This window comes from Pterocles gutturalis, unplaced genomic scaffold (assembly GCF_000699245.1).
Source record: "Pterocles gutturalis isolate BGI_N339 unplaced genomic scaffold, ASM69924v1 scaffold17045, whole genome shotgun sequence".
Taxonomy (NCBI): Eukaryota; Metazoa; Chordata; class Aves; order Pterocliformes; family Pteroclidae; genus Pterocles; species Pterocles gutturalis.
Genome location: NW_010141193.1, coordinates 83,241 through 107,780, shown reverse-complemented (window position 1 = coordinate 107,780; position 24,540 = coordinate 83,241). Strand labels below are relative to the sequence as shown.

The window sequence follows — 24,540 nt, the reverse complement described above, 5'->3', positions numbered from 1 at the left end:
TGTCTCTTTTAACATCTGTATTTCCACTTCAGCAATTAAATGACTTAAAGCAAAGGTGAGGCGGGGTAGCCAGCAGCCATGCATTAATTTCACAGTGTAAAACTACAGAGATGATTTGGGCCAAAAAGAAGTAGCTGTCACAGGACAGTGGTCTCTTCCTGTCATGTGTGTGCTGAAAATAGGGCAGTTGCCAGGAATGACTGAACCAAGGAGCCAGATGACAGGTTGTGGTTTTTTTTTGTTTTCTTAGTTGAGAAGAGCTTAAACTTTCAGGGCTGTAAAGCCAAAGCACACAGTGTTTGTTTGACAGCAAAGTCACCCATATTAAATGATGAAAGCCTGAGTAGAAGGAAGAACGTGGTACAGAGGTGAGCAGTAGTTGCTCACTGGGCTGTTTCGGAGTATTTGCATTTTGATTGACTCCACAGACATTTGTGTGTGCCTCAGGGACTCTTAAGGTAAGGAAAAAGTGCTTTATATGTAAAGGAAAATGGCAGTGAGACTTCAGACTTGCTCCCTACAGCATATTCTGTGTGCTCTTTCAGTCTTGGCTTAAATTAATATAATGGTGATGCTTTTATTTTTGCCTGGGAAATTAATTTCCCTTGATGATTTGCTTTAAAGCATGTAATCCACCTAGAAATGTATTTGTCATTTTGTGCTAGTAATGAATCTCTTAATTTGGCAGAGGAAGAGAATTAGAAGACATTGGCCAAGAAATATAGCCACAAAATGGTTTACTGTTCCATCCCGAAGTCCATACCTGGAATTCTTGTGAGAAGCCCTGTCTGATGGATAACTGCAGCAGAAATGTGCTCTGAAATGCTAAAAAGAGCACAGGCTGTTCCCAGCAGGCTCTGAAGCAGCATCCTTCACTTCTACCTCCCTGGTTTTTAATGGCAGATGTTATATTCAAACTACGGATGGTAGCAAGAAATAGGTAAACCAGTCTCTGCTTTCAGGAGCTTGAGGGCTGGGAAAGGTAAAATGTGGGAAGAACTGGGTGATCAAGCTGGGAAAGGTAAAATGTGGGAAGAACTGGGTGAATAGTCTGTCTGAGCACATGGGTAAATAAGGCGGCTGCCTGTTCTGGGTAATCTGTCAGCCTGATTTACATACAACCCCCTGTAGCCTCTAAATGCCTCTCAACTTCTCTGGGGAAGCGTGGTGCCCCATTTTACGCTTGGTGGTTAGAGGCACAGAGGGCCAAAGGGCAAGTAGGTGGCCACACAAAGCCTTTGAATGAAAGAAAATTAAACACAAATGTTCTTGGTTCCAAGTTTAACATCATTGTCTTTGAAGCAGAGTTTCTGTTCATTTAAACAGTGTGATTACTACGTGTGGTGGGGAGTTCTTTTTAATCAGCGCTGTGGGGAAAAATCTTGGTAGATATAAGGTCTATTTGCAGGTGGTTTTTTTTCAGTTTATTTTTCTCTGGTGTGTCTTACACTAGCTGCTAATGATTACATTCTCTCAATGACACCGAGGTCAAATAAGAATCTGGGGCTTTTGTGTCTCAAGAGGTTTGTTTTGTAAATGCAAGAATACATTTTTCTATCTTGTTTAAAAGGGAGAATTAGACTTTGTCCTGGGCACTGATGCAACATTTTTACCTATTGGTTCTGCTGCTTCAGAATTCACTTCAAGTGCCTTAAGTGGAGATAATGTCATTTTTTTTTTTTCCCCCAATCCTAGTCAGAGTTGTTGGCATAGTGTGTGAGACCAGCAAGTTAAGAGATGTGGCTGAAATCCATCTAGTTCTTTAATGCCCCAATAAGAGAGCTTGTGAAGGTGGTGTGGCTGGGAGGAATCTGCTCCAGAGCTTGGAGAATGGCACACGTGAAAAGGAAGCTTCAAAAAAATAATCAAAAATGTCTTTTCCTTTGCTCCTCATGTGTGCTGTCCTCTTAAGTTTTGTGTGCCCTGATCAAGAAGCAGCAATTGGGAACTTTGTGTTGTGGAGAACATGTCTTTGTGAGCCTACAGACTGGAGGGATCTTCCAAGCAAGGTGGGAGGAAGTCACATCTAGCTCGGACAGAAGAGCAGAATCCCCTCTTGGGAGTAGGGGACTGTAATTGAAATGGGACTCAAGTCCTGGTCTTTAGAGATGTGGAGTCCACTCACTTTTTACGGAGAAAGTTGTTTGGCAGGTTTGAAAACAAGACATTTCTTTCCTGATTGTATTCCTTACTCCAAATTAAGACCTTCTCATGGGCTGTGGCTATGGTTCTGTGAATGCAGCATGAAGACTGCAAAACCAGTAATGTGAAACATCAGTGTGCTGTAGGGTGAGGTTTGGGGAGAGAAAAGAAAAGGGAGTATTCTTTTAGTAGAGATGTGCACTGCGGCTTTTTGGCAATGCTTATGCTTTCAGTGTACAACCTGTGAATATTGCGTAATATAGGGTAAAAGGAGAGTGGGTACTGCTCTGTGTTTACTGTTGTTGCCATTGTGACATAAATGGCACTTGCTACTTGAACGTTAGATGTTAAATTACTACTGAAAGGAGGTGAAATGTGCCATGGAGTTACTGTGTTGTGCTTTGTTTTAGTGTTGCCGTTTTCACACAAAGGGCTTTTCAGCCAGGTGTTAGCCCTCTAGAAAGTTCAAAACGGTCAACTTCAGTTGACAGCTTTATTTGGAAACACTTCTAACTATGTCAAACTGAACTAGACAGTTAACGGAACAGTGATTTGCCACCCCTCACCCCAACGTGCAAAGGGAAACTTTAATTTGAAAACACTGAACTCTGAAAGCATGAAGGATAAACAGTGGTTACTCTCACAGGGGACTTGGTGGAGGGATGTTACTTTATGTTTCTGAAGATACGAACTCTGGCAATCATCAGAGCACTAAAAATGTATTTGGATTTTATCCAAATACTTTAATCTTGTAATGCCTGTTAGAGTTATAAAGGAGCTCACTGAGTTAATGAAACATACTGTAATGAACCCAGTAATTGCATATTTTTACATTGTTCTCCTCTATGGAATTGAATCTCGGCTGTGTGCTGTGGACTTAGCACGGGTGAAATAAATCCTCTTTTTTGGTTCAGGGCATGTTTCCATGATGGTTGAAGATGAGCAGGTTATATTCCTGCTTTCCTCTTTGTCCCTACCCTTTCCTTATGGTGGTCCTGATGCTTGCCTGAGTGAGTGGCCAGTGTGCTAAAGGGGCTAATCTGTCTGAAGATGTGTCTTTGTTTTTGTTTTGTAGAGTTAAGTGTTTGGACAGTCCATCTCTCTGAACTGGCCTGCTGGACAAGTGCCAATGCTGGCACTGGGGAGGAGGCCAGGCCATGACATTGGGGAAGCAGAGATATCAGATCTGGATCTAGACTTTGAATGGCAGAAGCCTGAGGTTTGTGGAGTAGAAAGATTTAATCTTAGCAGAGAACATAAGGCTGATGGCTCAGGATGATGTATGTATTACAATATTTTTTAACATCAAACAGTTATGAGAATCTATTTTTTTTTTTCCTATACAAATTAGAGGGACACACGTTATTACGCAGCAAAGACGTAGTGTCCTTTTGGCTGTTGCTGCCAACCTCTCCTTGTTCTGTGGTTAGCATTTGTAAGTTCTCAGCAGGTAAAATACTGGGCAGTAACTCCTGGGTGGATCAAGAGGGTGTTAAATATTTGAGGCACTCTATTTGTTTTTAGGATAATAGAGAAAAGCATCCCACAGCAAGTGCTGGTACATTTTGAATAGGTGTTTTGATGGAAGTTGATTGAATTGCAGCAAGTGACAACTGATGTTCTGGCTCCTGAGAGGGAAACTGCCACGAGTCATCTTGCAGAATAATGTGGTTGGCACAGTTCAGTCCTCAGTGTGCAGACAGTGCTGGTTGCGTTGCCTGGATGCATGTATTGTGGGAAGGTTAAGAACTCAGTTTGTTGATTAGCCAATTTGGAAACACTCACTGTTTCCCTCATTCTTGGCATAGCTATGTGTGTTCTCAGAGATGCTGGAGCAGGAGCTTCAACTGGAGCATGGAGATGGGGAAACACAGCTGTGCCATCATCAGCTTCTGCTAGGGAGTGTTACCTATAGCTGTTTGGGGAGTGTTAGAGAACCTTTGTAATTATAGTTGCTTATGAGAAGATACTTGGAGAAGCAGATCATGTATACTACAAAGGTGACTTTTTAATTGATGATCACTTCTGCTGTGCCAGGATGACATTTTAAACTTTTGTAAAATCAGTGGCCTCTATAATTCTCTCAGGCAAAAGTGCAATGGCAGGCTTTCATATGTTCCTGTATTCTTCTCTTTTCACTCATGTCGTGGCTTAACCACAGCCGGCAATAAGCACCACACAGCCGCTCACCCACCCTCCCTGGTGGGATGGGGGAGAGAATCAGAAGGGTAAAAGTGAGAAAACTTGTGGGATGAGATAATGATAATTTAAGAAGTAAAGCAAAAGCAGTTTACCAAGCTTTACGCAGGACACATCTCCCCTGGAAATGGGCTGGGTGAGCAGAGTGTTGGCACTGCTGTTATCTCATAGTCAAGTTTCTTCTGAAAGGTTTCTAGCATCCCTCCAAAAAGACCCTCTGTGTTTTGGTTGTATGAACCTGGAGCTTTCCCTGTTCTTGGGCTCTTCAGGATCTTTTTGCTTGTATTTTACCTTACAGTGATCTTATGGTTAACCTGGCTGGATAATCAAGAAGATTGCTCAGGTATGCAAGGTATGCCTGATCTAGAATTACAAATGATGGCCCCAGTGTGTGTATCAGCATTGAAAGGGAGGTTGGTATCTGATTAGGATGTCCCCTGGAACAGTGGTTCCATGCCTGCAGGTACACAAATGGAGCAGTACTCAGCAAAGCAGGGTGGGATCAGTGTTGAGGATGGGCATTTGCTTGGTAGTTTTTTTTTGGATGTGACTGTGTCCACATTTGTTTCCTTAGCATCTCTGTATTCCAGATTTCAAAGTGGGTTTAATAATGTCCATGAAAATGCCAGATTAGTCTCAACAACTGATATTGTTTGGAGATACAGTCTCTTTAATGCAAAATAGCTCAAGTTATTCCCCGAGTTTTAGCTATAGACAAGGTCTTCAATATGAACTGTGCCATGCTTTTTTTCCTGGGTGGCTATCACTGTGTTTCTCATTTGCAGTCTTGTTGTTTTGCTGAGTGTCCTTCAGGGAGCTGGCACTGGGAGGTCCACAAGTGTTAAGGGCAAATTGTTCTTTGTGAATGTGAGGGTGTGAGCTGTTGGAGAGCTAGGAGTCTGCAGGGTTGGATTCGGAGACTGCATAGTGCTGAGAAGTCAGGAAAATGTGGGGTGTTTTGACTGTTACCTGTTTTGATGCATTGATTTCAGTAAGTATAAGAAAAAGAGTGCTGGTAGGAACACCTTTGTAGTTGGAGGTGCTTTCTGCTGCAAGATTACTGACAGGTGTTATTTTTTTTCCTTCTCGTGGTTTTTATCACCTTTGAAGAGTGGTGTCGGTGCCTGAAGAAAAAGGCTGGTGTGTTCAAAACTTTAGTGTCCTCATTAGACTCATGAACAGTATCCAGTCTTTCTTTTGCTCTTTCTTTTACTTCCGATGAGCATGATGAGCATCAGGCTCTGCTTATTCGCTGGGAACTATCACTGTGTCTCTTTTCCACAGTACTTTTCTTTGCAGAATAATTTCTTTAGAAAATAATTCTGTTTCAACTTTCGACATCTTGTCTCTGCTGTCAGTTAACTCGGTTATTTCCTTTAGCATTCATGCAGCTCTGTTGCCCTCTCTTCCTCCACGTGACTGCTAACTTTCTGACTGTACCATTAGTTACTCTGTATGCGTCATATGCATGGATAGGGTAAGAAATTATTTTTGTTTTTCGTACTGCTGCTGCTTCTTGCTTCATCTTGCCAGTCATTGTTTGATTTGGCCTCAGCTGAATCGAAGCAATAAAGTGTTATCTTGTCTCAAGATGCTCTTTGTGTGTCTTTTCTAGCCCCCTGATTTATCCAAATGCCGGGAAGGTCCCAAGAACCATAGCTAGATCATTCTAGTGCTATAAAGAGGACTATGACTTTTTTATTTCTTTACTCTTAGTTGAATTCTACTCAAAATTGCTTTCCTGAGTAACAGTACTTTTGAACTTTCTGTTTCTCCTCAGCATATTTTTGCCCAGCCTCTAATAAACTTATTTCCTTTCCAGTTACATTGGACTCCTTTGGAGTGTCTTAGCTTAAGCATTAAAAAGTACCCCCCACAATATTTGCATCCATCCTTTTGAGTTGTAATATTTAGCATTGCTTTATTTGAGTTGTTATTTCACAGTACCAATTTCCTTTTTTCCTTTCTTGTCCCCTCCACCTTTCTTACTGCTGAAAATTATCTGTCCTTACAACCCTTTAAGAACAGCAGCACCATTGGCTGAAATTGAGGCTTCATCTTTTTCCCATTACTTCCCTTCTGCCTCTCAGATTATGTGAGACTACCCTGACAGGTAGGAAAATTGTATTCAGCTGGATTTTAAGGGATATTTTTTGCTGCTTTCTTCAGTTTAGAAACATCTGGAGTACAGCCCAGTGATGAGAAACAACCTCAAACGAAGCAGCAAGCCCTGATAAACTGTGAAAAGTTTAAGTGGATTCTAACTTTTTTTTTTTCAGAGTAGCGTTTGATTTTGTTTCTGTACTTGATGCCTGTCATGGTCTTTAAATTCCGCATGCTAGGCAGGTACTCAGCACCTTTGAAAAATCATGCTTTTTTTTGTGAAGCTAAGCAGATCTTACCTCTTTGACTGCAAGGTTGGTGGTGGTGTGGTTGTTGTGGGTTATTTTGGTTGGGCTGGGTTTTTTTTGGGTGGGTGGTGGGGATTTTTTTGTTTTGGGTTTTTTGTTTGTTAGGGGGTTTTTTTGTTTGGTTGGGGTTTTTTGTTTTATTTTGTTTTTGGTTTATTTCTTGGAATAGTCTTTTCAATACTTGAGTTTGGTACTTCCCTGATCTCTAGTTTGAAGAGCTTGGCTATTAATATATTCAGTAAACAGGGCATCTTTATCTGACTGGATGGTATATAAGTGTTAATTAAATTGCCACAAAGGTTCAGATACCTTGAATAGTCAAAACCAAGTTTTTAGTCCTCTCTCTTCTGAATTATGGACATGTAACTAAAAGTTCTTTAGTAGAAGGAGCGCAATCTTCCAAGAAGCAGGGGAGTTCAAGTTAGATAAGTACCTGAATTTTTCTGATATGCTTCAATATGTGCTTTAGAAACAAGACTAGACAGCCTCCTTGCTTGTGTTCTGAGTACATCCAGTCTGTTATATTTTCTTCCTCCTTCCTTTTCTTTTCAAGCACCCTTTAAAGCCTGTTTTTCTCTCTATTTTTGAAGAGTACTTTTTTGAAAGTGGCCCTGTCAGTGATAGTGAACCCTCAACCACATAAAATGCTTCCTAAGGAGAAGAACAACAAGACCGCTGTGGGGAAAGTAAAATACTTGGAATCAGATTGTGAAGAAAGGTTATGGGTATGTGAGAAGGAGACAGGTGATAACCACATGAATATTCACCATCTTTCCTCGGCGGTTTCACCAGTGACAGAAACTCTTCTGTTTTTGCACACCTGTATTCCTCAAATCTCCTCGAAGGTTTCCAGGTATTTTGGAGAGGAAAAATGGAGTATTTAAACCTCAAGGGTCCAAAGCTCATTTTATCATAATATTAAATGATGCATTCCTGGGCTAATGATGCATTATTGATCAGCAGATTGCAGGTTCAGCATCAAAGAAATTGAAATATAGAATGGAAAATAGAATATAGCTCATAGCTCCTGTAGAGTTTTATCTTCCATTTCTGGCAAAGCATCTGTGGATTTTAATGACATGGGTCTGGGACATCCAGTTCAGGGGTGAATAGTGCTGAATGTGTAACAAAAGAGAAAAAGGCAGCATGAAAGCCTTTCTATGTACACAAAGTGTACATCTAGCCCCCTGGCTTCTGTGCCGTGTTTTTATTTCTTGCAGAGATGGTAGAGCATGTTTACAGCTCCTTAGACGCGGATGTTCACTCATGCAGTTTAACTCCAAAAATAACTCTCTTGGGGGATATTAATCCAGTGTTGGATTATCTTTCTAAAATCGTTAATCAGTCTTGGTCCCTGAGGGACCTTCCAGCTGAACTTGCTGCTTAAGTTCCTGTTTGCTGGGGCGGCGGGAGCCCAGCGGAGGAAGCTGATGAGGTTTGACAAGAAGTGGTGACTTACGTAAGGTCCGGAGCAGCGGGAAAACCTGCCTGCGAGGGGGAAACTGGGGGCATCTGTGCCAGCTCCAGGTGATTCCGATATATGCTGCCTTTTGTCCAGGGAGGAGAAACACGTGCTTTGTTTTATTAAATTCTCAAACGCACGTGACGTCCCTTCAGTTGCTTTTTAATCATTAACTTCCCTGCTGGAGCTGTTGATGAAATGTCCTGGCCTGCTGTTTGAGTATTACCTCTGTTGTGTAAAAGAAGAAACAAGCTGTTGTGGGCTGCTGTCTTCATATACAACTAGAACTGCAGGTCACGTAATTCCTATTAGCCTGCATTTTTTTTCCTTCTGTCTGTAGAATAAGAATAGCTTTTATTTTGTGAGAGATGTGCTCTGATAGTTACAAGTTATTTAAAGTACTTTGAGATCCTTGTATGGAAGGTGCCAGGGAAATTGCAAAACAAGTTAAAAAAAAAGAGTTCTACTGAGAACTAATTTCATACACAAATAAAATCCTGTTTTCCACATGCAATGTATAAGGGGAAGATTCAGTGTTTTACTGATGTATGTGCTCCCTCAGAGCCAGGCATGTAAGCTGAGAGCTTTTGTGTCTGTGATGATGTTTTTTTGCATTAAATTTAAAATACTTTGATTTCCAACTTGAGTGTTTATTACTCTGACTTAGTAGACTGCTGAAAGCACTGTATAGCATGATTGAAATGCAGAAATGTACTGTATGTGGTAATAACAATAACTTTCAGAATTTGCACTTTAATGGGCTAATCTGTCATAGTTCTGAAAAACCCTATTGATGGAAGAAAGGGTACTCAAGCAGTAGGGATGTTTTGGTTGTGGGGGTTTTTCCCTCAAATTATAAAATAGTGTGCTGCTGAGCATGGAGGTTGTGTAAGCCTCCTCCAGGTTACAGCTGGGAAGGGAAAATAATGGGAAGTTGTCCTTTCCCTTAGACCCCTTCTCCACTTTCATACACTCATGCCTGCACATGCATCCTTTTTCCCTCAGATTCTGCCTTGAAAATAAACGTTGTAAAAATGAGTTGCAAAGTTGCTCTTACATGTCAGTGCTTCTCAGATCCCACAGGGACACAATAAGGAATTGCACTTGAGAAAACTCCATAACTAGACCTTTTAGTGACATTTGTGTCCTTTTCACTGCTTGACTGCTGCTGGCATAACAACAAGCAGTTCAAATTGGTTTTATTTCTTCATTCACATAATGAAAATTGCTTACTAAATTGGAAGCATTTCACACCAGGGATTGTGCCTTCCTTGTTTTACTGGGCAGTGTCTAGCACACTGCGTACCACTGGAACAAATAGTAGGTAATTGTGGCTGTCAGCACTGTAGATTGCAGAATTTTCTTTGCAATCATAATTTTGTAATGACAACTAAACATCTATTTTGGCCTAAAAAAAAAAAGAATATTTGTTTCTGGCATTGCCACATAGGTAGGATGAGACTAAATTATCTTTTGGATCCTGCATTGGATTAATAAGATTATAAACTAGGAAAAAAAAGTCAGAACATTGGACAAGGATGTCCACCGAGAAACAGAAAGAAATTTCTAGTGATGATTTTATATACGCTTTTCAGCATTCGCACTGATGTCTCAGAGTTGCTCTTCTCCTGGTGGGAGAAGTGGGAACTACATCCATTTGTATTAGTTAAAGATCTGTCATTTTGCTTTGTGTTTTATGACTGTATCAGCATTTCTATATTTATAATTATATGTAGGAAGTCCGTGCTAGCCTGCATTAAAAACTAGTCATACTGAAATTGTCTTCTGAATGCTCTGGCAGTCTTCTCTTGTACCTTGCTTTGAGATGCAAATACTTATTTTCCGTAGCTGAATTTTATTAACTTACCATCAACTTTCCCTGACTCTTCTGTCTTAAACCTTTTCCTTTCTCCCTGTGTGACTTGTGAAGACTGACCACCACTTGCTAAAGCAAAATGAAGCTTAATGTCCACATTTGTATGTGGGAGTGGAAGTTTTCTGCAAATTTATTGCTGCATGATGTTGTTTTGCTTTGGTAAAGCTTTTGGCCAGTGGTCATGAATCAAGGTGGGTTTTTTTGTCTGGTGTTCATTGTGAGCTTTGGAGTTAGCTAACCTCCAAGGGGAGGCATTGGGCTGCCAGGTACCTTCCCTTTGCTTCTTGCTGTGAGAGGTGACAGTGCTCTGAGTTGCTTCCTTGTCTTCCCAGTTAAAAGAAAGTGTATTTGCCCATGCATTAGGTGGGCTCTGTGGTTTTTATAGGTCTCCCTTCTCTCTCTGTAGATATGTGGCCAACAGATGTCTCTTTTTTTTTTTTTTTTCATTAAAACTATAGAATAAACACGATGAGGTGAAAATAAAACCCTTCAAATTAAGGTCTTACTCATCTGAAGCTATTCACAGTCAAGTTTGCCCGGCAGGACCTGCCGCTACTCTTTTTGTGTTGCAGCCAGTAAACTCCGGCCCTGGCTGAGGCTCCAGCATCCTTCCTGCCAGGGATGCGGTGCCGTGCCAGGGATGCGGTGCCGTGCCAGGGAATGGGGGAGCAGCCTGTCAGTCAGACACCGGGTCAGCCAGCTCTGCTTAAGCTCTGTGAGCAGTTTAATACCAAAACGTCACCAGGCTGAGCCTACCGAGGAGGCTGGGGAACACCAGCGCTGTGTGTGTGGGAGCAAAAAGGCGCCAAGGTCTCGGTTTCGTTTGTCGGTCGAGGTGGATTAACAGCTCATTGCTGCCAACAGGTCTCACTTCTCCTTCCCCCCACCTCCATGTTGTGCCCCCTCTGGGAAACTGTTTGACTTGAACATGGTAAGAAACCAGAGGACCGAAATTTCTTTTTTTGCTGGTTGTTGAATCAGGGCGCTGTGCAGCAAGGGGAGAGGTTGGGGGAGATGCAAATTGCCAGAGCGTGAGGTGAGAGGGGAGAAATGGCAGGAACTCTGCACCCGTGCAGGCTCTGGGGGGGAAAAGACAGGCAAAAGTCAATGTGTGACTATTCTTATGACTATTGCATGCTTTAATTGTGTTTATTCCCTGTCCCTGTAACATCTACCAAGTGTAGACAATATCCCTGTGTTCCTTAATCACGTTGTTTAGGCCTTTCAAGGCACTTCCTCCAATCCTGTCTTATTTATAGACTGGCCATTGTCTTATTTACTGCCTCGCGCTTCGCTTTGTGGTGGTGTGCGATCCTGCTGGCATCAGAGCTGCCATTGTTGGAAGTAAATTGCTGGGGTGTTAAAGTTCATCAGTTGCTTTTGTAGCATGTGTTGAGAGCCCCGTGTAGAATGTAACAGGGCTTGCAAATGGGGAGGACTGGGTCTTGTCAGAGTGGACCAGAGGCTGGATGAACTCCCACTTATAAGTGGTGTGAGACGAAGGTACAAAATTTCTTTATAAAGGGATGGTTTTGTGATTTTGTTCAGGCTGATCTGAGTTGGTGCTTCTGCTGTAATTGGAGAAGGCTTGTTAGACTCGGTTAGTTGAAGAAGCAATGATGGTTGTCGGAGCCTTTCTTTTCTTGGACCTGTTTGTGGCTTTTGGATGTCTGGTATATTCTGTCAGCTCATCTCTTGCCTTAGCTCTTTAAAAGGGTACATGTGCAAGCGTGTGTCCATGCTTTCACCACTTCCTTCTCTTTTCTGCTAAGAAGAAGTGGGACTGCACCTCTGGGGACTTCTGCAGCATCTCTCCGTTTGTCATACGTGATGGCGTTTTGCTGGGTCTCAGTGGAGCGCGTGGGAGATGCCGCAGTCAGCACGGAGGACCTGGCCAAGCAAGCAGGAACCCCACAGCCTGCAGGAGGGTGCACGGGGTGCCGTGTCTGAGACTGCAGAGCTTTGCTCCCTCTGTGGCGGTCCTGCTACCACTGAGCTGGGAGAGGGGTGCAGAAGGTTTGTTCGCAAGCTCAGGAAGGCACTACACCCACTTGAAAAGTGTTTGTTGTTATTGCCAGGTTACAAACTTTGATGAGGCAAAAGAGACAGAACTTACATCCTGCAAGAGCTGGGGAGTTGGTTCTTCACCTTTCTTTCCCTTCCCCAAAATTTCCAGTCTGTGCTGTTTGACATGAGATCCTATTGATGTGCATATTCTTGCAGAGCTATGACATTTTATGTAGCTGATTATATCACTGTTAATGTATACTGTATCCTTGTGTATCCATATGTCTGAGATTTACCTTAAAGAAGTATTTATTTGTATACAGGTATCTCTGGTTCTGTTAGGTGAGGATGTATGTATATGTGGAAACTGCTGTGTGTTCTGCCGTCTTCCTGACATCCTGGTTGCTATAGTGCAGTGATCTATTTGTGAACACCCAGAAGATCATTGCTACAGTTAAAAGAAACGGTGTTTCCTGGCCATAACTTCCTGGGCAATCTCTTCTCCCGGAGCGCCAGCTTTAACTGATTCCATCACGTTCCCTGGGACTTCAGGAGTGACACTGTAACAGGAGCTTCCTCTAGTTTGTCGCTTTTCCCCACCATATTTAATAACATTTAAAAATAGTTTGTCTATTTAAATCTAATGCATGCCTGTTATTCACCGTACATTTCAGTGCCTCAGCCATCTTTCTAACAGGCTGTCGGGCTGTGCAGCACGTCTTGGCGTTGCGTCCTGTGTTTGCTCCTGTAATATGTGCCATTCTTCTGCTCAGGCACATACATACAGTCATACATTTTCATCCACCTGCCCAGACAGGCAAAATGTAGGAGCTGAAGCAGCAGCACTGGAGTTCTGTCTGAACTGCTATATTTTTTTTTCCCCTTTTCTCCCTGCAGGTGTGAATGAGAGAGACTCTCTGCAGTATTTAGTGTCCAGTTGTGCTGGCTCCGAAGAACAGCAGCATCGCAATGCCCCCTCCTGCTGATATAGTGAAGGTGGCGATCGAATGGCCAGGTGCCTTCCCCAAGTTAATGGAAATAGATCAAGTAAGTGCCTGTGTACGTGTGCGCGGTCGGCCCTCTGCGTAAATGAGTTGTTTTCTGCAGTTATGTTTACTTAGATGCACACGTATGTTTCTGTGAGCGTGTATGTGGTAGAAGGCGTTTTTTGGAAGGGGTGTAACCTTCTTCCTCTCTTCCTGCTTAATGTTTTCGATGTATTTGGCTGGTTTTTTTTAATTTGCTTTTTGTTTTTAAACAGCTGCTTAAATAAGGCATTTGCTGCTCGTGTGACCCACTTAACACTTGTGCCTTCATTTGTTCAACTGTAAAATTGTGGTAATGTCGTTACCTCTGGGTGGAAAGTCCTCAAATTTTTAGTTGGTGTTTTGCATTTGAAGTAGGATCATACTGAATGGCTGCAGCAAGTGCAGATTTTGGAACTTAACTAGTGGTGCACTGTGAGCAGGAGCGTCTTTGCTGTTCCATACAGGAATTTCAGGTGTTGTCCTGGTTAGCGGGTTCCTTCTAATACAGTGGCCCCGTGGACTGATTGGAGGCAGTGTACAGAAGCTAACGAATTCAAAATTATGAATTAAAGAGTCTTTGTAGGAAATTTGGGGGTGAGGGGGGAACGAACCAAATCAAGTTATACAAGTGCTGTGTTTTATGTTCTGGACTTCTCCAAGATTGTTTTTGTAGCACATATTAATATTAAAAGCAATCTCTTTAATATTGAACAGCTTGCCCGTAACGTTTTGAAATCATACAGCACGTTACCTGTTTAGAATAATTATTATTTCTCTAAATAGTACACAGTGAAGGAAAGCATTTCATAATGTACTTTAGACCCTAGTGTATCTGGGGACCGAGTACATTATAAAGTTCTATTGGAGAGGAGAAAATTTGAATTAATGCTGAAAATGTTTTACTGAAATGGGATCCTAATTTCTTCATGCAGTGCAATCATTTTCACTTCCAGTTAACCCTTTTGTAGCATATGGCTGCGAAATTCCTCTGTGAACTTGGAAAAACATGGTACTAGAGGGTGGCTGGGATAAGAGCAGTATGATTTTTAGGCGCTCTGAAAGCCCCTTTAGAGGAAAGGGGAGTTCCCAAACAGTTAGGAAGCTTGATTTCCAGACCTGACAAGCTTCTCCATTTTAATTTGCTGAAATTTTCTAGTAAAGCTGTATCTACAGATACAAATCTCTTACCTTCTGGAGTGAAGAATGTTTTACTTTTTTCTTCTTACATAACAAATGGTAGACACTGTGCACACTGTGTTCAGGGAAAGATGTGTGTTAGTCATGATGAACAACAGCTTATTGCTACCAAGTACAGTGGGGACAAAAATGAACAAGTATTATGCAGTCTCCTTACAAGCAGCAGTAACATAATACAAAAATGATTCATTTTAATTTACAAAATGGCTTAAAGTAGCTCTCCAAAAAACCTCATACTTTATCTGAAATATTAGCTTACTGTCCTGGAAGCTTTTTTTTTTTTTTTCTTTTTACTTTTTTAATATAAGATTTAGAGGGGACAAGAAAGATCAATGCTGACTTGTGTTGGGTAGAACTCCTGCAGGCCAGCCTGCCAAGTTATCTGTAAGCTTCTTCATGCCACTTGATGGGGAGGAGGAGGAGGAAGAGGAGGGAAAATAAGGTTGAAAGGGAGAAGGCTAACAGCAGCCTGCTCCTGATGCAAGGGGAAATGGAGGAGTGAATTTTGAAGGTCTCATCCCTCACCTTTCTGACATGGAAAGTGGTAACAAGAAATGAAGATGGGAAAGAAACATGCCTTCTTAATTCCCATGCACACAGACATGCACATTTACCTTTTTCATGGATGTGGGAATGAGCCCTGGAAACATACATGTTTCTAAACGCCCAGCTCTGCCTTTGGTTTGCTTAATGCTAACTTTTCCCCAATCTGTTTCCTTCCAAACATCAAGTTAGTTGAAGAGCTGTAGTGGAGGAGATGATTCATACCTCAGATGGCTAGCTGTCAGAGATGATAAAGGGGAGGAGGGAAAAGGAGGGCAGAAAAGAGAAATGACTTGCTCATTGACCAGACGTTGCAGCCAGTGCTTGTCTCCCAGGTGGGATCTGCTCATTCAAGCACTATTTGGCATATATTCAGAAAATCCTGAAAACTTTGCCTTACCAGTTTCCTCCCTCTCTGATCTCTTACCAGCAAGAAAAACAGTATTTAAAAGAACAGCACTGTGTTATTACTTTAAAAAGAACAACCAAAAAACCTCACTGCAGCATGACGCAAGTTCTTTATCTTTCAGGGTACTGAGATTATTCCAAATATTGAAGTATAAATACCATAGGAGAAATCAGAGGGAATTCTGGGGTTTTTTTTAGGTTGCTTGTTGTATATGCTTGGTAGCATTTGTTTATATTCGGTTGCACAGTATCCCAGTTTGCCTGCTGTGTATATGCATATTTTGCTTAGCAATGACGAGAACAAAATATTTTCAAAATGAGGAAATGACATTGTGAAACCACAGTGATTGACAGTGGTGTACTGGGATGTGTTGGGCCTGAAAAGAACTCACAGGCATTTTTTCCACCAAATGTTATTAAACTTTACATTAAAAAACCTCCCATCCAGGCTGATGACTTGTGAAAACATGGATTTGATGAGGCACAGAGTTTTTTCTAGTTGATGCTTCCCACTACATTTCTGTAAGTTTGTCAACCTGGGTTCATCAATGATGGTTATAACTTTAATCATACAAAATTAGTCTTGCTGAGTTAAAGAGACTCTTTGCTTGCACAATTACTATATAATTAAGTGCTTTTCAGAACCATCCTCTCTGCCTAACCTTTCTTCTCATTCATTGAAATGTACTATTTGATGCCAGGGTTTTACAACTGCTTTTTTTCCTGCAAAGTTGCTTTAAACAAGGAGGACAAACAGCATATTATTTACTGCCCTCTCTCTTACCAGGTAGGGACTAATTAAGTTGCAGTAAACCTAGCAACTGACTGCTGCCTGTATTAATTAAAGCTGATTTAAAAACATGTGCAAGCTAATGTACTTTTCTGTTTTTCCTTGAGAGATGGACTTGGCTGAATTCAGTTGTTCTCTTCCAGAATACGTGGGGTTTTTTTTCATTTGGCTTCCTCCCTCCCCCCCATTTCCATCACTTTCCTCAATTATAAATTAGAAAGATAACATTTAGACTCTTCCCTCCTGCATAAATCCCTACTGGCAATACTTGTACCTGGTCAAAATTAATTTTTAATGAAAAGGTTTGATTATGATTTTAAGAGCTGGGTATAGGGATCATCTTCCACTTATAAGTCTTCCTGTTGTGTAGGGGGAGGAATGGAAAAGGGTTGGTGTCTGAGTTTGCATTGGGATCTTTTTGTGGATTTTTTAGGGGTGTAATCTGAGGAAGAATTGACTGGTAGATGCTGCCTGCATGTTATCTTCTCCCTGTGTTCTGGCTGATTATTCTGGAAGATGTTAAGAGCAGGGCCACACGGGCTCTGTACAGGTGAACCTGGATGTTGGCTAATCTCTCCTGTCTTCTGTTTATTTGTCACAGAATTAGCCATTTCATAAGAGGACGTTACTTCATGTGTTCAGATGGAAATTTGCATGCTTTAATTTGTGCCCATTATGTATAACTCATTCTCAGCTGCTGGGGTTCTTCTATAGCACAAAATATTTTAGGTAATCCACTAAAGTCGTACTAAAACCAGATTTCTCTAAACTCAAGGATGAACTTCTTCACCATTGGAGGTAAACACTGTTCCAACAGAAGGGAATGGTTTGTAATTAAACTTTTCCGTACTGTCACTTCCTCCAGGTTTACTTTTATCTATGAGATCATTAAATATAGTTTAAATTAGCAGGTGTGAATGTTTATATTAGTCAAAAAAATGGGGGGTGGGGGGGAACGCTGTGTTTTCTTTTCAAAGCACAAATCTGGTACAGTGGGCAAAATTTACAGGAACGCTGTCAAAGGACAATTTCATGTTAAGGCAGTGCAGCACATGGGAGGAACCATGGGCTGCTTTACGTTAATGCTTTCTCTAAGGTTTAGATTTAGTCAGCAAGTTTATATTTTAAGAATATCTTTCAAGTTGTGTCTTCTGTTCTGCTGGTGTATGCTATAAGTGTCATTTTAATTTTTGTTTTCTTCAGAGAAGTCATTGTACTTCACTGTATATGAAAAGGAAACCAGTAAGATTTTTTTTTTTTTTTTTTTTTTAAAGGGAACTTTCAAATCGGTTTGGGTTTCAGACGTAAATCTGGACCCTTGGGGATTGTTGATTTAGTGCAGTGATTCTCAAACTGTGGGGAGAAATGTAGTTCAAAAGGGATTGTGAAGTGTTTAGAGAAAAGAAAGTGGCACATTGCTTCTGCCATGTGTGTGTGGACTAAGAATAGCTCTAGTTTCTGCAAGTGCTGTCACTAGTAATAGTGGTATACTGATACAATCCTAGCATCACAAGCCTAAATATATGCAATATTAGTGAGAATCAGCATCGTTCAAGTGGTGAAGAATAACGGGATATTGATGTCTTGCTGTACCAGAGGCTGTACTGTGAAGTGATGCTCCCTAATTCCTGGAGTTACGCACCAATAAATTAATTACAAGGTATTTCATCCACATTTTGGCCACCTGGAGTATCCAGGTGCACTTTATGATTCAATTATTTTCTCCTTATAGAACTCCAAGGTTGTGGTACAAAAGGGAGTGGGAATTCACAAAAAATACTAAAAACCCCACGGTACGAATTTTTTGTACGTTCACATAGAGACTTTTCTACCCTGGCGGGCCAGCAGTGTGTCAGTCATGATCTGTGGGTTTGGGGTTTCTCCATTCAGTTTTCAAAGGTATGCTCACCTAATAAAGTGGTTGTATGGAGAGCCACATCTTAAAGGCCTGCTTTGTATTTTAAACTGTATTTTAAATGTGTGGTGCAAGTATGTTGCATGAAACACGCTGTAATCCACAGCTGTAGGTCCTTAGGTGTTTCATAACTCTGTCGTACTCTTGACTGGGAGTTTTTGGTGTCCCTGTTTGCAAAGTACTTGAGGAAATGGGATGCTGTGGCTTGTTTAGGACACTAGACGTGGAGTAAGAAGTTTCTGTAAAATTCTGTTTTTTATTAATACCGTTATGTTTCAGTGCTTCCTTGTTGTACAGTAATTTTTGTAATCCTAAACATATGATCTGTACGGGGCAAGGCTTAGATCTGGTGAAATGCAAATGGAGGAGTGAGGATGTCTTTGTGCGAGGGAAGGGAGTAACGGAGGAAGCTGCAGCTGAGAGTGAAGGGGAAGAGAACCTGGGTTTCCCCAAGTCTTGCGTGCTCTGCAGAACCCCTACAGCAGTTCTATTTATACCGAAGTGTTTCTACTGACGCTTTAAAACTGCCACCTTAACTGCTGTGAACAAAACCAATAAAAGCTCTCTCCCGTCTGCAGGCTGCACTTTGTTGAGGGTTTTGCCTGTTGGCTCTGAGAGTTGGAGAGTTTCTTACCTTTGGTTGCGTTGGTGCACCAACAGAACGGCATGGTGTTGAGTTGGCCTTGGCTGGGTTTTATGATCTGTGTTGCAGCAGTGTTGGGGTGTCTCAGTTCTTCAGGTATTCACTCTCTCTGGTATTCCCCTGAGTTAGGAAAATCCTCTTCTCCGTCTCTCACAGATGCCCAATGCCTAATTAACAAGTCTGGTCTCATTACTACTCCGTTGTAGTCAATGGAGACAGTTGATTCCCAAAGCTGAGGATGCTGAAGCCCAAAGGTCTCTGGTGCCGCCTCCTTACAGGAGAAGACCTTGCCTCTTACGTCATGAGAAACCAGTGGTGAAGTAGTGATTCAAGGACCCAAGTGTCCCAGCATCTGGTGTTTGCCACCAGACAGTCCTGCTTCTGTTTCCATAGTCCCTGATGTATGACAGTGACAGATGAAGCCTCCACTGATTGTGAAAAGAGGTGTTTTTCTGTTTTTTAATAGCCATAAAAATGGCTTTTGCACTAAAAGATTTTTTAGTAGAATGGTAGCATTAATTATAAACAGAATGGTATTTACTGGCTTGAGATCTTGTTTTTTGACAGATGCACAGATCAGCTACAGAACTTTTTTTTTTTAATACCGAGTGCTTTCCACTAACAGATGTGCTGCATCTGCTGTTTCCCTGTGATACGTTTAACAACAACAGGGGTTAAGGGTTTTCTTGTTACTTCTGTGATTGAAAGGTGTCAACCAGAGAAAGTGATATCCCAATCATTGTCCAGAAAAAAAAAAAACCCAAAAAACCAAAACAAACAAACAACAAAACAGAGAAAAAAAAAAAAAGCAATAAATCTCTGCTAGTCATTTGAAGATGAAAGATATTCAACCGTGGTCTGAAAGAAGCCTATGTACATCTCCCTGGAATAGCACAGTCAAAGTGTATCTGAACTGCATGTATAAGATGGGTTTCTACCCAGATTTAGGCTTCTGTCCTCTTTACAGTTCACACATGCAAATACACACGCACAGTTAGGGATCTGTGTGCATTTAGCACCCAAAACCTGGAGGCATGGTAGGGGGGGTAGGAACTCGGTGGTCTTTAAGGTCCCTTCCAACCCAAACCATTCTGTGATTCTATGACCTGAGACATATACAAGTGAGCACGGAAGTGGTGACTAGGTATCACTGCATGCTGGATGTCATTAGGGCTACGCTTAGCCAACGTCTCAAACACCTGTAGTCAGTGCAGGTAAAGCTTTACTAGACCTGTAAATTTAAGTTTGCCCTAGTGCTGCCTGTCCTTGGTGTCAATGGCAGGTTTGTCCCCATGTATGCAGATGAATAAGTCACAAGGCCATAGTGCTACATTATAATTTGCCACTGGATTTCAGATATCAGTTTAATACCTACCCTAGGAAAATACTTTTATACGAACCAACTTGTTCAGCACGGATGGCTGTGATATGTTAGCTGAAGGGGTTGTCTCCTATCGGGAGGATAAGATTTACTTTGATCTGTGTTATTTCATGCATCAAAGCTACAGCTTGATCTTCTTAGAGCTTTAAATGAGCATCTCAGCATGTGTGAAAGCACGCTTCATTTTTACTAGTAGAGAGGAGGACATAGAGGCAAAAAACCAAAAGTGAAATGCACTAGCACAAGATACTAGTTTTGATGAAGGAAAAACTTTGAAATATTTTTGGACTGTCTTATTACACAGAATCACAGAATGTTAGAGATTGGAAGGGACCTGGAAAGATCATCTAGTCCAATCCCCCTGCCGGAGCAGGAACACCTAGATCAGATCACACAGGAACGCATCCAGGCGGGCTTTGAATGTCTCCAGAGAAGGAGACTCCACAACCTCTCTGGGCAGCCTGTTCCAGTGCTCTGTCACCCTCACCGTGAAGAAGTTCTTTCTCATATTCAAGTGGAACCTCCTGTGTTCCAGCTTGAACCCATTCTGATGTACATTGACTAATAAGGTGAATTTGACTTTTCAGAACTGTAAATGCAGCAAAGATATTATGTAAATCTCCATAAACATAATTTTATGAAGATTAAAATAACAAAAGATCAAGTCCATTCTCTTTGACAGCAGGCAAATATCTACAGAAAGAAAAAGTGTCTGTGAATGGCCTGCTGAGTGGATTTGCTCTGCAGAGAACGCAAATAGGCTTTTACCTCATCTTTCATGGTTAAAAAAAAAAAAAAGCTCACTTTTGTCTTCTAGTACTGCTACATTCCTATACATACAGTCAGCTGCTCACTCTTAGAGAAAAGCAGGGTTTTGTTGGCACAAACGCCTGGCAGGGCGTCTGGAGTGCTGCTGCTGCCCGCTCGACGTGCCGCCTGCCAGAGCCTTCCCGCAGCGATGGCACAGGGCCGTGGCAGCTCTCGCCTGCCCTCAGCGACATCCTGCTTACTGCTAGGAATGCCTGTGCTGGTGACAATTTATTTGCTTGGTAGGGAAGGGGAAAGAATTTTGTCTGCAGACTTATGTGTAGGGGGAGTGCAGCGCCAAGGGATGATTAGGAACAGCAGCTTACTAGGATTGCAGTAGTATTTGTTTTACCTCTATTAATTTGTTAAGTGCTATCAAATTGCTAATTGCAAACTCTGTATCCCAGGAGAGTTCCACTTTCTTTCATCCTGTTGCCGCTAAGTGAGTGGTACTGAGTCACTTCAGTGCTGTAGCAGTAGTGCCACAGGAGGACAAAGCAGTGCTGTGAAAAGCTGGCTGTATTAGTCATTTTTATTTTTGAAGATTTAGTTTGTTTTTCTTTTAAACTGTCCCTTACAGGTTCCAGTTGATTTGTTGGGTGGTTGTTTTTTTTTTTTTTTGTCTTTTTCTTTTCAAATAATTTCATATAATAATGCGAAAGTAGTATGGAATTGGAAAAGGCGGAGGGAGATCAGTAGGACTGAGAACATAAAAGCTGATGGTGTAGAGGTCTTAGAAGTACCAAAATAATGGTTTGGAAAGTAACTATATCGAGCCTTCCCAGTGTTTATATAATCGCCAGTTTGGGTTGTTAAAGTGTCTTTTTGTCATAGTTTCACACTTCTTGCCTTTTCTCCCACATGCCAGTATTTGCTAGTCATTTAGGCATGTAACGAGTCAGATGAGGTGACCCAGATGAAGACTATTTCTTTCCTTTTTTATTGGGCCAGTTTTTAGTTTGATCAAGTTCCCTAGCATGGCTCATCTGGGTGTTCATGTGAAAACCGTAATGGGCAGTGAAAGAGGAAGGATGGAAGCCAAGGACGAGATGGTGTGGCAAGGGGGAACAGGATCCTTTCAGCAGATGCCTTCATTCATGTTTGACTATAATGGTCGTGCGTTACATTTTTGCCTCTATAAACTGGTTTAGTTGACTGTTGAAATAACAAATCCTTCCCTGAATCTGACCTGATGAGGGCATCTTGTCTCTGGTTTTCTGTCCATGCAGTGGTACAGTTTAGAAAACCAATCCAAGAGAAAAATAATTCTTCCTCCCCATAAGGCACCCTGCTACTGGCTTAATTTTTAGCCTAATCAGTTTTCCATAAATGCCGAAGGGAGATAACTTCTTTTGGCAACAGTGTTGGTTTGTGGGTGGTTGTATGGTGGGTTTTCTGTGTTTTGTTTGTTCTGTTTGCTTTTCAATAATTCAGTGAACTGTGATTATTAGAAGTAAGTGGAGAGGGGCATCCTATGGTGTTTAGGGATTTGGGGAATTTTCACAAAGCAACAGATCTGTGTGACATTGTGTGGTCACCCACTATGGGAAGAAAAAAGCTCAATAGTCACCCCAAAAGTGAAATTTGGTCTATTTCTCTTCGCCATGCAGCTTCATCTGTGTTTTGGGATATAAAAATGCATTTTCTTTTAGCCAGCAATCTTCTAAAAAACACTCGTTTGGTGCACCCTGTGTTTATAACAATGTCAGAGCGTTGCAACATCGCCAGACTAGACTGTTCCTTCTATTTTGAGACCCAAACCAAGAGAGCTTTTTTCAGTCAGTCGAAATGCTTGTGCTTGCAGATGTAGAAAATAAAGCAGAACTGATACATCTGGGGTCTTCAAACACCTTCCAGCTGGTGTTTTATCAGAGGGGAACATGCATGCGTGTACTTAAGAGAGAGGATTACTGTCATCATGTGACCACATCTGAAAGGGACAAAAGAAGGTTTAAAAATGTTGAATGTCTTCTTGCTTCAGATGTCATTCCTGGAAAATGCTCATGTTGATATCTAAATCTTCAGTTTCTGTTGGGTAGTGAGATGTGATGTACACAAAAGACCCTTTGATTTCTTAGTGGAGAAGCTGAGTTGATGCTGTATGGGCTAATGTTGGAAAGGACTGATAATGTCATCATGCGTGTATATAGAATTGCTGTCTTTATAAATTATCCGACCAAAACAGCAGAAAAATTTGGGGTCCTATCAAGCTTCATACTAAGCAAAAAATGAAACACTGCTAACTTGCTTTGTTCTTTGCAGTCAGTGGTTTTAGAGTCATATTTTAAGACCTCAGGGCTGACCCAAGTTGGTGATTTTTTTTTTCTTTCTTTTTTCCTTAATCAGAAAAAGCCACTGTCCTCAATAATAAAAGAAGTCTGCGATGGGTAAGTTCTGCCATGTAGTACTTACTAGATATTATACTTTTTGAATTATTAAACCAACCAGAAGATAATATTTCAGAAGAAAATCTATATATCCTGTATGACCAGTCATAGTAGTAGCTGGTAAGCTGGCCCAGTTGATGGAACTGCTCCCATGAAGCTGAAATGTTAGTCACAAACCCTGCAAGGTGAACTGTAATTGGCTAAGAGAAGTATCTTACTTTAGTTTAAATATGTTAATATGTGAGGGGAAAAAAATGCTGTTTTAAGCAAGTGCTACCACACAGGAGAAACTAGTTTATATTCATCAGATTGCTGCTGAGTTCAAAAGGTGAGATTCTGTGCGTAATGCAATATATCAACTTAATGCTGTATGCATTGGGTATGGTGTAAGCTAGCACAAAATTCTGATACTGTAAATTTTTTTTTGTCAGTTTTAGTGATTAAGTGATCTTGCTTACTGCAAGCAAAAAATACGTTTGCTGTTTTTTATAGATCTGGAATGAATATCAAATCATTATCAGCTTATTTTTGGAGCACTGAAGTGTCACTGTGGCGACAAAATAGTTTCTTTCTCCTCCCCTCTTCTTTCTATCTTTGCTGTGGAGGGAATATATCTGTTATATAATTTCTTTCTTGACCATGGTCAGGTTAAGGACTTTGTTTCAGATGTGCAAAGGGAAAATCTCATTTATAAGGATGTATTTGTACCAAAGTTTTACCATTGTAAGCATGCTTTTATCTTAAAATTTAAAACTCATCATTGAACGCTATGGAAAAGTATGAGAAATACATGGGAATGAGAGGCACGTGTTTGATCATAATAAAGTTATGTATTTTTAGAGTTTTTAAGATTTAATTTTGTGATTAATTTTTTTTCCTGTTTCTAAGGTGGTCTCTTGCCAATCACGATCAATTTGCACTGCAGCATGCTGATAGTTCTAATTTCTACATCACAGAGAAGGTAGGTAAATCATTCCACACAGTTCTTGCATAGCCTCTCAAAGTGTTTGCCAGTTCATTTATACATTATTTTCTGTACTGTGATTCCAGTGAGAGGGCAGGTACTGGGAGAGCTGGTTTAATGAATCTCCTCTGATTTTTTCTGCTTGGAAAGGCAAATAAAGATTTGAATGTGCCATGGCCTTCACATCTGAGTTTGAGACTTCAGCACTGAGCCCTTCAGCTCTGGAATTTGTGCATCTTTAGTATTCCACTGACAAGTGGTGTACAGGAAATTGAAATATGTAAAACATGAAGGGCTCTTTGAAGTCTGAGGGGACCGTCAGCACATGTCACTTCCCTCTTTGTCTGATCAGGTAGAGATAAGTTTCAGTCACTGTGTAA

General features: G+C 41.2%; 1 protein-coding gene across 1 annotated transcript in view; it reads left to right on the top strand.

Annotated features, from left to right (window-relative positions):
- Positions 1-12,994: 12,994 nt before the first annotated feature.
- LOC104469446 (engulfment and cell motility protein 1) overlaps positions 12,995-24,540 on the top strand; it is a gene marked incomplete at its 3' end in the record, with an annotated part of 85,729 nt that continues 74,183 nt past the window's right edge. Inside the window, exons 1-3 of the mRNA XM_010083948.1 lie at positions 12,995-13,144; positions 23,156-23,196; positions 24,085-24,157. Of these exons, the coding sequence (XP_010082250.1) occupies positions 13,067-13,144; positions 23,156-23,196; positions 24,085-24,157 (192 nt within the window). The remainder of the gene's footprint in view (positions 13,145-23,155; positions 23,197-24,084; positions 24,158-24,540) is intronic.